Raw genomic sequence first — 13,853 nt, 5'->3', positions numbered from 1 at the left:
AAGGATCTGGCCACAGATGTTCGGCAACAGAGATCAAAACGCAATACATCAAATTCAGTACTTGAATTCCTCGAGGAACAGGTTGTAGAAGCTTCTCAGTCCTTCTCCTCGGCAGTCAGTGCGCTCACCGTTCACGTAACAAAGCTGTACATCACAGATTGCCGGGCAACTCAAAGACAAAGTTCACATTTCCTATTTTCTCCCTTTCCTGTGCCGGAGAATAGTATTTTAATATTTATATAGTGAGTTTGCTCTAACACACTAACACAGCTCCCTTGAACCTCTGCAATGTTTTCCAAGTCTGTCTACCAAAGTGAAGAATCATATGACACCATTTAGTCCTCCTCCAGCCCCCCAGCTCTTGATATATGTTTCCTAAAGCCGACATCCGATATTATGGAATTTTTTGCAATCAATTCTTAAAGTTATAGCACCACTAGATTTTTATTAACTTGCACAACAACAACAACAAAAATCCAACAAAAAAAAAAAATGGGCCCTCATAACCAATCAGCCTTGTTACATCCTGAAAGCTGCTTTAACAAGCAGGGAGTAATATAGTGTAATTGGTATGCCACAATTTAATTGTTCTGTTCTTAAATCTAATATTGCAGCTGTGGGTTAGGTTTACACCACAGCTTTAAAGAGAACATGAAAGTGTGGTACATCTGTGCAACAGAAAGCTAAACATCTCTCATCTGATGTGTTTACAATGACATTTGATAGCGTGGAATGGTTTGGAGTTCATTCTTAAAGCTGCAGAACAGCCTTTAAACACCGCACAAAAAAAGGGGAAAACCCTCCAGCCTTCTCCTGACGACGCAGTCCACAGAAGCCTGACGACAACGCCGTCGCAGGCGTTGCAGGGAAGCTGCAGGCTGCGACATCTCTTTCAAGTGTCTTTGTGCATTTGTCATTTGAACAGTGAAAAGGGGGACAAGGACACCTCCCCCCTCAGGCGACACAGTCAATTATTTGGAAAATGAACCACTTTAAGAAGTCTGCAAGGAGACAAGTAACACAATCCTGACGCGCACAAAGCGAGCAGGCGTATTTTGAGGAATTTTATGAAATGGACAACCTTAGTTTGGAGATGGCAGAGTTTTCAGTTCAACAGGTGGCAGAACTGCTTATGGTATCGTGAACTTTACATTCTGTATAACTAACAGCTTCAGCATTATGTACTTGTTAGCGAATTTATTAAGCCCGTAAGTAGTTCAAGGAACTTAGAAATGGGCCCATAAATGTCATCTGCAGTTTGTGAACTGCAAGTATCTGACTGTTTTGATCAAGGTTTTTACGGGAAAGTTAAATGGTTATTAAAATTATTTACTACTGCTACATGAAAAAGGAGCAAGCTTGCTGAAGAACTTGCACTGTGATAAGATGTGGAAGGCTGTAAGTCAAATGCGCTAGCAGAAAAGCATTTCCAAGCATTTATTTCCAAGCCCAAATCTGTGCATTGTGAAGCTTATTTTGTATTTAAGAGGCTGAGAAAGGGTCTGTGGAAGGGAGGAAGCATTTTCCCTTTCCTATAATCTTCTGTTAGAAATATTTAATCTGAGGAGGCTACAACTTTTTTTGTTCTCAGCATTAGTCACCTTCTAACTTTTTCTGTCCTTGGAGAAACGCATGATAAGGCAATTAAGGAGGTCACTTACTGCTCTTTCCCCTGTAGCAATCCACACTGGTGTCTTGGTTATGCTCTTCAATAGACCAAAGTCTTTAACTGACAAAATTTAGTTATACTAGTGTACTACACTGGAATCCATTCAGCTTTTAAACTTTTTTATTTCAGTCACCATTAAGACTACCTGAAGCCTCTTCATAAAAAGGGGCCATAACATAAGCTGTACGTTAGCAACTCCACCAATGGGATGCTTTCTTTCTGCATTAAAAATACCACAAGAAGGATCGATCTCCTGGGGAGGCAAATCTGTATCAATATTTCAGTCTGTTGAATACAGAAATCTGATACAATAAAATGCAACAACAAAGCTTCCCCTCCTTTCAATTAACTGTGAACCAAAAACTGTCCTTAGAAGGGAAGAAATGCATTCGTATTGTTTAGTTTTTTGGTTTTTCCCCTTTCATAGCATCGTAATATTCTCTTCAAGGGTGGAAAACTTAATCTTCAAGTTCAAACCTGGTTTCTTCATACAGTTCAGAATGAGCTGACTTGGAATACCGGGAATACTTCAGATATAGAAAATCACCCAATTCATCCAGAGCATTCAAAACCTGTAAGAACATTATACTGTATCAATTATCTTGGAAAAGAATTGAACTTCTTTACAGCAGAACAATAAGATCATAAAAGTATCAGTTAAGGAAAGTGCAAGTTTTGCTTTCATTCTCCTGTAGCGAGAATGTCAATGCAGTCACAGATGTACAAGAGCATGCACGAGAACAGAATTTACCCCTTCAGTATATTATGGTTTATTAGTCAGTTCATTAATTGAACACAGATGAAAAAGACAGATCTTTTCCTAGAAGCACAGGGAGATAACACTCCAAATAAAGTGTTATCTTTATTTGTAAAAAAGTCATATATAAGGCAATATTTCAACATTTCCCTACAGATCCCAAAGACTGGGGCTGTCGCTGCATTTTCTTAGATGTAACTCAGCCCACAGTGTTGTCCAGAGTTATCATAAATACTCAGAATAGGTTCAGTTACTTTTTACTTCATTCCATTCTCTGCTTGAATTAATGTCACAGACATAATTAATGTTGTATTAACACTGTACTGCAGTTTGCTGAACTGTGCCCTTTACTCTCAGTAGATTCAAAAAGTAGCCAGGAAACTCTGTACTATAGAGAAGTAGCTCAATGTCTTGCAGCATTTGATCCACATTTAAGAGCAAGTACCAAAGAATAGTATAGCAATTTTGATTTTGAGCTTGTTTCTGTTTAGCCACTGAAATAAGCTTACGAACAAAAAACTACAGTATTTTGGTAATGATCTATGCAGAGAGATAGCTTCAAGGTCATTAAAGAAATTATTTTTGGGAGCTCGCCCATCCCATGGATCTTTCCTTCTCTTAGTTCCAGGCCAGAATTCAAAATGAATTTTGCTGAACGGAAAAACTTTCATGGTACTTGTTACCTGTTGTTACACTGGATTTAGGCGTATTCACAAAGTGTTTGCCCTACAAATCTTTCCATCTGCTTGTAATTAAACTCTGGGCATTTCCACTCCCCCATATTGTACGGACATTTAAAGAGAATGCTACAAACACTGTGGCAACGATCTCAATTTCAAAGCAAAAATAAAGTGTGTTCAAGAACGATGGGCCAGAGAGTGTATCAGACCTTCACTGGTACCAGGAAGCAGCATGTGCAGGCACCAGGAAGTGCACTTGCAGTGATGGCTCAAAAAATGTAATGGGCATGATGCTACATTTTGGGGGGAAGAAGAGGAAGCAAAGCGAAGTAGCAAGCTTAAGCGATTAATCTTCAGATCAACTTCATTGCCTGTTATTGGTTACATAATCCAAAGTCCATATAATGAAACAGCAAAAGATGACAACGACACGTGGCTACGCGCTGCTCTGTGCCATTTTATCTGTGTGATAGCACGCCCTGCTAGTGACTGCTGTGTCTTTAAGAGCAGCAGGAATTTTGTACCGCACATGTGCAAGGCAGATTTTTCAATGTTGTTTGAGAGTGCTGCAGACTGGCACGAGAGCTGGTCAGCCAGGCAGGGCTCTGGCCTCTGTCTACGTATGAATATCAGGATTCAAGTGCAGAGCCAAGGACCCTCTGCAAGCACACGTGCTTGCCTACATGAAGGAGTGGCATCTTCTATTCAAATACCTCTTGTGTTCACAAGTTTTCTGCTCTGAGTACCATACTTGTGCAAAGAGAAGAAAAAAAAAGTCTTAAGTTTACTGTTATGTCTCAGTGTTGCCTGCCTCTAAGTTGGCATACTTCGAAAATGAAAGAGCATATATCAAACCAGGCTAAAACCAGCTTTGGCAAGAGAGGGAGATGGAAAACTTCAAATAGTTTATTTTAAACATATTTATGATTATGTTGAAACGGAAGTTTATGATCTCAACAAACTCTTAATAGTGTCAGGGAAAGATACTGAGCTTAGGCTAGACAGCACCAATTAACCCTCATAAGATTCAAACTGTTCCAAATACTGTTTGCAATTTCCACCTGTACCCTCAAGGCTGCCCATATACTACTTCTGCAATTCAGCCAACACGTGGAAATACGTAATGAAAGTAAGGGTATGGGAAACCTGATTTGCAAGTATTTCCATAACGTTTCACATTTCCTACTCTGACAGTTTTGACCTAATAGTTAACTTTTGTACTGCTGTGCTCTTCATGTGGGTCTTTATCACTATCAGATTTGGTCACTATTAAAGAGAGAAGTACATAGCAAGTCAAGTCTCCCATCATTTATTTTTAAAAATAAAATATATAAGTCCAAATGCCTTTAAAGAACAAGTGACAAGGCCAGAAAAACAAATGTAAAAATGAATTATTGAGTTTCAAAGTAATAGACACACTGCTTCTCCCAACCCCCCTTTGCATCTGAAGCTAATTTCAGCAGGACATCTGCTGTACTTACTGTGTCTAACATCTCCCGTGTATGTGCAGCTGACACACAAAACCGAGCCCTGCATTCTGTGATAGAGGTAGCTGGAAATCCAACCACAACCACCCCGATATTTTTTTCTAACATGAGTCTTGAAAAAACCCTAGGGGAAGAAGAAGAAATAAAAGAGTAAAAGTAAATTTTCTCCAATAAACTGACTACAAAGAGAAAACATTCAAGTATAATAAAACAATGGGTAAAACTCTCTCTTCAGTTGAAGTGGATGGTAATATTCCCATTGACTTCAGTAACAGCCAGAGTTTTACCAGCAGGACTGAGATTCTTTGCTGCTTAACAGCTCCTGACGCAAAGAGGGTGTCAAATACTAGTGTGATGGTAGAGAGAGGCGGCATCATCATAAAATTGGATTGATTTGTTTATGTCAATCAAAGGGCATATCAAAGTGTGAGCGTGTTCACAGTCCCTAAAAGCTGACGAAGTCAGGCCCCTGGAAGGTGTGTGAGCTGCGTTCCTTCATATCAACAAGAATCAAACAGTCCGTGTGCCGGGCTTCTCGTTCCCACAACTGCTCCGGCAGTTTGGGAACCTAGAGCAGCTCTCCAGCCTAAGTTACATGCAGAGGTTCCCTACAGTTTGACCCTTTTGTTATGCTGCTACTGACTTCTGATCCGCATGTCCAATTCAATACGCAAGTGCTGCTTGATAGGAACTAAATGGTAAAACAATTTTTCTGTGCAAAGACAGTTCGAATATTGGATGGGGGGAAAGAAAATACATCCAAAACCATTCATACATCAAGGGCAATACATCCTTTTTAACCATTAAAAGAAAATAAAAGCAAATCCACAATGCTATCAAGGGTGTTATTCCAGACCAAGTTAAAAACGTTATGCATATCTGGAAAATTACTTAAATTCTGAATACTGGAGCAGCTCAAAACTAAATCCAGGGCTCAATTTAAGATAAAATATATTTAAATGATGCATTCACCTAACAGAGCAAGTTTCTCTTGTGAAGCATCTACTAAACATAATCACATTTTTCATGGTTTATACCAAATAACTCATACTATTTGAATGGTGTGTATTTTTCTAACAGGTTTTTTTCAGTACTTACCCCATCTTACCAGGCATGAAAAGGAGCAAGGGGACAACAGGAGAATCATAATTGCCATAAATGATGAAGCCCAGTTCATGCAGTCTTCGCCTGAAGTATCTTGTGTTTTTCCCTAGCTGGTGTACTCGTTGGAGCCCTAGAATAAGTCAGTTGAGAGAACAGTCAGTGCAAAGATCATAACCAGAGTCCAGTAAAAGGGACTAGAAGTAGGGCTGTCCATAACAGTTCTGAAAAGTTTGGATGAGAGGTGTATGTTGCTATTCGATTCAGAAGAAAAAACATGGAACGACGTAAATGCAATTATGTTGATCAGCTCTGTGGATATAGATTGGTGACCAGTTCCCTTTACTGTATGCATGGAATAAAGTCTACTGAATGACAGGTGCCCACAGAGAAGAAGTTTTGTGTCTCTGTGGGTACACGACATTCAACAGAGTATGTTCCTTTCTGACATAATCCACTATAAAGGGAAAAAACTTACATCCACAGAAAGAAATCTTGATGCAAATACCATTATATCCATTTTTTTTCTGATTAATAATGCTCCACAGTGTTCCTCTTAAGTTTCAGCTAGTTCTGTGTGCATTCATGGGTTATTTTTTGGCTCTGTGGCTGCAATGAAGCTTAAGGTAGAAAATGCTGCATTTTGGGCCAGCCCCAAATGATGCTTTTGTTGCAATTTTTCAGATAAAGAAGCATATAATAAACTTTGCTCATATATCAAGTTTGATGATCCGTATTTCGTTGCAAATAATAAGCATAACTCCAGTTATTCTAATATGCACACTTAATATCCTAATCCCTTCTTGAATTTCCCTAAGTTTTTGCTCTGAATGACTTCCCCTGGTAAGGTCAAGGTCTGTTTCCTCCTCGTCTTCTTCTGCGAAGTAAATGAGGCATGCTCAAAGTGGGCATGTGCCAATCCAATGGTATGCTTCCTCTTTCTTCTGGATGCTGTGGAAGAATCCACCTACTCCAAGCATCCGTTCTATACATTTTGCCATTTACTTGAGATAACTCACACACTCACATTCATAGGACTCCCTTCAGCTACAAAGTAGGTAAATTGTGGAATTACGTACCATTTTTACTGTACATGTTGCTACAGCAAGGAGAGCCCCTAGCTGATGAGAAGCTTTAGCTCTGGGGCAAGAAGCCTGATTTTTAAAGGTGTCCAGCTGATCCAAGAGAAGCTGTTTTAACTTATGTATTGCCTAATCTTTGATACCTCATTGAACCACCATGTTTACACTTGTCCTGCAGCATGGACCACAGGCTGTTGTCGACACGACACAGACTTGCCCTCGTTCCTGAGGATCTGAACCATTGCTGTGACATGATCATCTCAAGTGCTCAGCAGTGGGGTGATCTGCAGCAGCTGGGCAGGCAGAGGCAGCATGCTCCTTCCCTGTGATGTGCTTCCAGGTGTGTGCTCCAACTCAAACTTCCTCCTTGTCACAATCCTACCTTTCATTGTATGAAAGTCACCAGGAACACCTTGTTGTTTGCCTTAGCAACTGCCTACCAAATGATGATTACTTACACAGTCCCCATTCATTCCTCATTTCCAGAAGGTGCATTCAAGTCTCCGTTTTTCTTACAGCTGATGCCCTGATAGTCCAGTAGCTACAAGGATGGAAAACTTCCTTCTCAGCCCTTATTGTTTAATTAACCTAACCACCCTCTCCATCCACCAATCTTTGGTGTCTACTGTTTCTTAAAAGGTAGCATCAGTGTAGTCCCCTCTGCACGGACCCCAGCTCATAGAACAGCAGATGGCATTATTCTGCAGTCTCTGAGTGAAATTATACTGTTAGAAAAAAGATAGGAAAGAGCGGAAAAGAGTATTATAAAGATGACTTGAAAAAGAAACACATTGTCCTTTGGTCCTTATTGCATAATCATGCATTAGAAAAACATCTGAGAGATTTTTGGTTTCTAAGGTACGTTTTTACACTTGTTTATGTATTTTTAAACAGAGCATCAAGCTTTACCTTTCTATTTTAAGCAGCTGGCACAATGGTAGGCTGGAAAACTGAGAATGAAAAATAGGGAGAACAAGGGAATTTACTCAGACACAAAGCTGAGATATATCTTAATATTTCTTTTAAGAGTTTTTTTGTAAGTCTTTGAGAGGACTTAGAATCAAAAAATTAGCTACTTAGTTTCTCTGTCCTCTTATTTTGTTGTTATTACCTCAGTATCACGGTCTGACAAAACTCAGTCATTTTGGATTTCAGATACAAGTTCTTTTCCCTGCATCGTCCCTAGTGTCGCAGACCTCGTTCAGTCACTAATTCACTGACGTGCCCCCAAGCAATACTGACCGAAGGGCTGAAAACAATTATTTTTAATGAATAAAAAAAGACAAAAGCACTAGAGAAAAAGGTGCTTGGAAAGTCAGCTCAGCCCTTCGTTTCGCAGTGTCTCTAAGCGGGTGATTCCCAGCAAGTGCAGTTGCTTCCCTAACTGTTGGCAGTACGGCTGCGCTCGCACGCGGAACGGAAGAGCCGCGCTCCTCCTTACTTCACCTCCGTCTGTACGTAGGGGCGAGTGTATGTCCTCACCCTAGCCGTAATTGTCATATTTCATGAGCTGGTCAATATATGTACCACACCAGCACTGCAAGGTGCTGACTGGACTGGTGCCACCTCCCACCTCATACCCCCACTGCCTCCCCAACACCAGTACAGATGTTCGTACAAACACGCAACGAATCGAGCCAATTCCTTGATCCGCCTGAAGACTGGCCTGGCCGGAAAGAAAACCACTGAAACAGCATTAGTCAGGTCAGTTCTCTTAATCTAACCACCAGGCAGCTGCACAAATGCTAGTGTCTGCACAGCAGAGCTGGCGAGCACACATGGCAAGAGTGGAGCTCGGTGGGACACATCGCTCATCTACACACTTACGAAATGAAGCATTTCCCTCCGGTTCATCAGCCCATGCTTTCAATATCACTTAGATTATGTCATCGGACATGAGTACTGAGGCCTCCCAGTACAACTCATTTCCTCTTTTTTTCTTTATAGTTGCCTTTGTACATGTGTATCTTGTTTTCACTCTTAATTTGCCTTTTCATTTTACTTTTCATCCGGTTCATTCACTACTTTCTTTTGTGACCATGCTCTGACTAGATGCCTGCCCCCTGATTTCCCGTCTTCCTCCTTGTGACCACAACAGCCAGTTCAGCACTTCTAGCTGTCACATACTACTTTTGGCAGACCTGTCTTCAGACCACAATCTGCTGCAGCACTGGCTGTTCTTCCTGTTCCCTCTTGGCTAAGGTGGGAATCACCACACCTACATAACCCTCTTTTCCACTGATCATTGCTGAGCACATGTAGGTTTAAAGAAGACCTGCTGCTTCATCCGTTGTGTATCTTCTCCAGACACGGTTCTGTCAATGTTCTGGCTGGGAAATTTACAGGGAAACTGCGACTTGCTTCACAGTGATCAGTGTTTTGCTGAACAAATTAAAAGTTCTCATAAAACCAGTGCATTTGTAACTTTATGCACAAAACTGCCCACACAAACAACCTGTTAGTTACAGTTTCAGTCATTCAGTTTAAAAAATTCAGTGGAAGAGATCTGCCGGGTTAGAAAAGGCCACAAATAGTTTAACCATCTCTCTAAAGCTGCTAAAACAAAAACAGCTGTGCCAGAGCAAGGAAAACAAATGAAACACAAAAGCATCCTACTACAAAGCTTTCCAGTCACTAATAAAAACAATAGTCTGTGGTATTTCCAAAAATATTTTTGGTGTAGTAGATCTCAAAGAACCAGGAGGAAATATTGAGGAGGAGGAGAAATGGGGGCAGGGGAGATGGCAAGGAAAGGAGATTAGAGTAGAACTGCAGAGTAACATGTCTGAAATAAAAGAGAAATTTTCCCCTGCTAGAGTTTGTAAAGATGTTACTTGCACTGCTGAATGCCCAAATTAAAAGGAAGGAAGGTGTGTTTGGGGGGGGGGGGGTGACCTGAAATAGGGGCTCAAAACCACTGCTGCTTCTTGCTATTTTAGCAGCCCTGAACTAGTTTCCAAACTCTCAGTCTACAGCATTTGAAACTACTAGACTTTCAATTAGGGAAAGTTTTCATAAATGCAGATGTTCTTGGCGGATGCAGTTTAATACTTGCTGCTTTCTCCTTTCTATTCAGCTGTTTACCACAAAGCTGGAAACAAACTGTCAGCCATTCAAAATTCCAGGCCCTCCAGTATTTATCAAACCATATGTGCTGGGCCTAGACTTGATCATTTTGTGTCTACTTCTTATTTTAGGTGCTGGAAATGTAGACTGCAAAGCAAGAGAGGGAACCCAGCAAAGGAACCGCTGTAGCTCAAAGAGGAGTTCTGGGCAACCTCTCAACTCTGGCAGAGTCGAACACCTCCTTCCTCTCCTGTGCTCCCCTACTAAATCTATATCCTCAATGACTCCGCGATGGGACAGATCCCCTTCAAGGGCACCCATGGAATTCATTTCCAGAAAGCTAGTGCTGATGCAAAAGTCACTTCAATGTTTTAGCAACATCCCAAAATAGTAATGTCATTTGCAGGGGTACGTTAAAGAGGCAAACGAAAGATCAGAGCATTCACATATATCTGGAGGGAAAAAAAAGCACATTAGGAGATGATTGCTACACACGCTGTATTTGTGAGTGAGTAGCTGAGAGGTACCTGCTTCTTTACCAAGTGTCAACACTTTCCTTTCTGATGCTAAGCTTTGTGGTCAAAGAACACATCACATGCATCATATACACACAGCCATCTTATATGCTGTCCTGATAAGAGTAATAAAGACCTTAACGTTTGTAACTGTGTTTCAATGCTCTTTTTCTTTCATTTATGTGACCCTCCAAAGTCAGATAAGGAGGCAAATCTGAGCAAAATGTTTATTTTCGTCTTACTGGCCCAATTCTTCCCCAACCCTGCAGATTAGATCAGCATAAGAGTTACAGAATTCAGTTCAGAATCAGATCTGAGTCCAAATTTCACCAGGGTATGTTTAACCAAAGATGTTGCATTTAACAAGCATTTTCTTTAATTCTTGAGGCTATGCTCTTGCATCCCTTAGTCCTGATAAGCTCCTCCTCCTTTGAGTGAAGATCTGCAGACTCAGGCCTAGCAGCTAAAATGTCACTTTTTGAATACAAGTGCTACCTCTGCAGCACTAATTACAGTATCAGGGCTTTAAATAGTAAAAATATCTGTTCAAAAATTCTTAGCTATGGAAAATTCTCGAGGAATTATGGTCTTCACCATCTATGCAAATAGCATATAGCACAGCGTGCAGGTTATGCCAGATAGTTACATTCCATAAAACACAAGTGAGCCACAACGCAATATATGTTCAAAGAAAATCAGGACTGGGAGAACTGACCTCTAGCTAGCTAATTAAAAGGAAGCCGACTTCTGCTCCAGAGTTTGCAGCTAAGGTTGAACATGTCATTATGAAGAGCTCTACATCTTTTTATTAGCTGAATACAAAGGGAAGGAAAAGAAAGGAAGCTGAAGGATAAAGCATTCTTAAATTTCACAAGTTATCTTCACAGAGCTTGGAACATACAGTGATACCTAACCAGTTTACTGCGATTTTACTGAAATAGAGGGTTAACTACTTGTGTTGTCCAATGAAAACTGGTATTTATTGCAATCTACCTACTGCAGACAAATTTCGAGTTTACATTTGTTACACTGCTTTAAAATATTTATTTTATTGCAAAGTTCTAAAGTTCTGGTAATTCTGGGAAAAGTGCTGATTTTATTTTTACTTGACACGCACTACTGCATATTGCCAGTTTTAGCTCATTAACTTCTGCAGGCTTTTAAGAGGCTTCATGGCTCACAATCAGTGTGGTTTAGTCTAAGAACAAAACACAGCGAAGGCAAGAGAGAAAGAAATGATAAAAGATAGATAGTGTGCCTCACAGTTTGTTAGAAACAGCAGGCTTTGGGAGCAGCGCGGCTACGACTAAGAGACTCAGCGGTGCTTTGCCACGTGCGGGGCCGGGAGCGCCACGTGGTCCCAGGAGCAGAGCAGCAGCCAGGCTGCTCCCGCACGCTCGCGAGCTGCGGGACCCACCTGCCCCCTAACCATACCCCTCCCTGGCAGGGGAGAGCCCCACGACAGGGCAGGCAGGGAAAGGAAAAAAGCACCGCCGCAATGCCACGGCTACAAACCTGCTTTTGCTGAGGATTTGGGGAGCTGCTCTGGAGCTCGACAGAGGAACACGTTGTGGCTGCGAGCCTGAAGGCTGATCTCTAGCAGGCGTTAACTGGCACGGCTCCACGCACTTCAGCAGAGCTCTGCTGCTCATGCCAGCGGAGGGCCTTACACGGGTAGCCAAAGAGGTAGTAAAACCATCAACTCTGTGCAACAAAAGCTTATCTTCCTCTTCCAGAGACGTCTGCTTTTCACTCCTGAAAGCTTTAATAAGCAGAGAAGCTGGCTGTGTTCAATTATTGCACAAACACTTTACCTTTGAACTCTTCCTGGAGGCTTCTAACCTTGGAAATTCTGACTCAGTATATTGAAAACAGGAATAAGCAACCTGTAGCCTTTCATATCAAGATCTCAGGTGTATTTTAATTGCTGGAGAGCTATTTTTCCTGAACCTCTTCCAGAGATGATAATCCTACATGTACTTTCCTTTGGCACACAGTGGACTTTTCAGGACACAAATCCACCTGCTTTAATCTTCTCCAGCTGGTGTTTCATTGGGCCTTTTTAGATAATTAGTTACACAATCAAACTTTCACATACCCGTGTCAGTGCCTTTCCTCAGTCTGTGTTCCTTGGATGCAGAACTCTGCTCCCTGCTCCCCCTTACTAACAACTAGATAGTAAAAAGCAAACTTCACAGGCTGAAAAAAAATTTGGAAAACAACAGCTCTTCCCCACTAAACTGTTGCAGATGGACAGATTTTCTTTTTTTTCCTCTGGTTCCATTATAAGAGTAACACACATGTACCTCCATGTGCATTAAATCACAAATAGAATGCTATAAAACTGGGGTGCCTAAAGGAAATATGTTCTCAGATAAAAAATCTTCATAAAACCCAACTTTGCTATAAATTGGGGAGAAGTGAAGACATTTTCTTCTGCAATCTAATGCCAATTATAAACCTAGTAATTTCAGCTTAATTCAACTGCTAAATAAGCCCTTAAGGACTAATTTAGTCAGTTCATTTTTTAACTGTGAACTGCTGCAAAACACTTTCCAGAGCTGACTACAGGAAGAAAAGTGGCAATTTCAGCTGAAGCAGAGAGGGCAGAAATTGTACAGATAGTGTCCTTTTTACTTTATGTCTCAAATGAGCCAAATATACCTACTCAGTCCCTTACCTACGCTCAAATACATAATGTTGCATTCAGTGTCCTGCACAAACGCAGGGACAGGGCAGCCAGCCTTGGCTGAGCCTTATTTGCTCCCAGCACAGGTGATTAATCACAAAGCACGTCAGTCCCTGTGCTGAAAGCTGGCCAGCATGCAACACGCTCCATCTGTATCACATTAGGTGTTTCTGCAATGCCAGTGATCTAAACGCAGTTAGAAAAGGCAGTTTTCTCCTTTGTGCTCCTCAGGCTGATAACAGTCCTGGATTCCTTGCACAGTGGCAGCAGCATCTGGAGCTGAGAAGAGATCCTCAAGCTCTGCTATCTCGGCGGTGAAGATATCTTTTAAAGATGACAACTGCGCCGTGGAGCTGCGCGTTACTGCCTCTAGGGAAAGCGTGTCTTCTTTTCAGGGAGATGGGCTTCTCCCCACTGAGCAGCCCGCACGCCAGGACGCGTGGAGAAGCTCACAGTCTGGTCACATCCCTCCTCTCCCTGCGCTTAGTGCTTATCTGAAAACACTGGGAGACCTATCCGTGGGTAGGGTCTGCTAAGGGACTCTGCACATTAACTTTGATTACGGAAAAACTGACTTCAAACAAGGCAGAATTTGGCCAATGCTGAGAGCTCTTGCAAATCCCACCGAAAAAATTATTCCTCCAATGCCCCTGCTTGCAAGGATTGAGAGCCTCTATGTATACAATCCGGCTTCCTCCAGAAGGCAGATCGCATGGCAGGTATCTCCACTGGAATAGGATGTCTCCCTCATTTTCAGTGAGGATGGCAGAATTTAGCTCTGTTTCATTATCCATTGCTGGGGGAACA

The 13,853-nt window shown here is 41.6% G+C and overlaps 1 protein-coding gene across 1 annotated transcript in view; it reads right to left on the bottom strand.

The window, feature by feature from the left end:
* Nucleotides 1–2,091: 2,091 nt before the first annotated feature.
* SPTLC3 (serine palmitoyltransferase long chain base subunit 3) overlaps nucleotides 2,092–13,853 on the bottom strand; it is an 87,728-nt gene continuing 75,966 nt past the window's right edge. The window contains exons 10-12 of the mRNA XM_062573505.1: nucleotides 5,692–5,827; nucleotides 4,588–4,717; nucleotides 2,092–2,241 (exon numbers count right to left, since the gene is read on the bottom strand). Coding sequence (XP_062429489.1) covers nucleotides 2,128–2,241; nucleotides 4,588–4,717; nucleotides 5,692–5,827 — 380 coding nt within the window. The 3' untranslated portion in view covers nucleotides 2,092–2,127. The remainder of the gene's footprint in view (nucleotides 2,242–4,587; nucleotides 4,718–5,691; nucleotides 5,828–13,853) is intronic.

This window comes from Rhea pennata, chromosome 3 (assembly GCF_028389875.1).
Source record: "Rhea pennata isolate bPtePen1 chromosome 3, bPtePen1.pri, whole genome shotgun sequence".
In the NCBI taxonomy this organism is placed as follows: Eukaryota; Metazoa; Chordata; class Aves; order Rheiformes; family Rheidae; genus Rhea; species Rhea pennata.
This window is presented reverse-complemented; position numbering and strand designations above follow the sequence as displayed.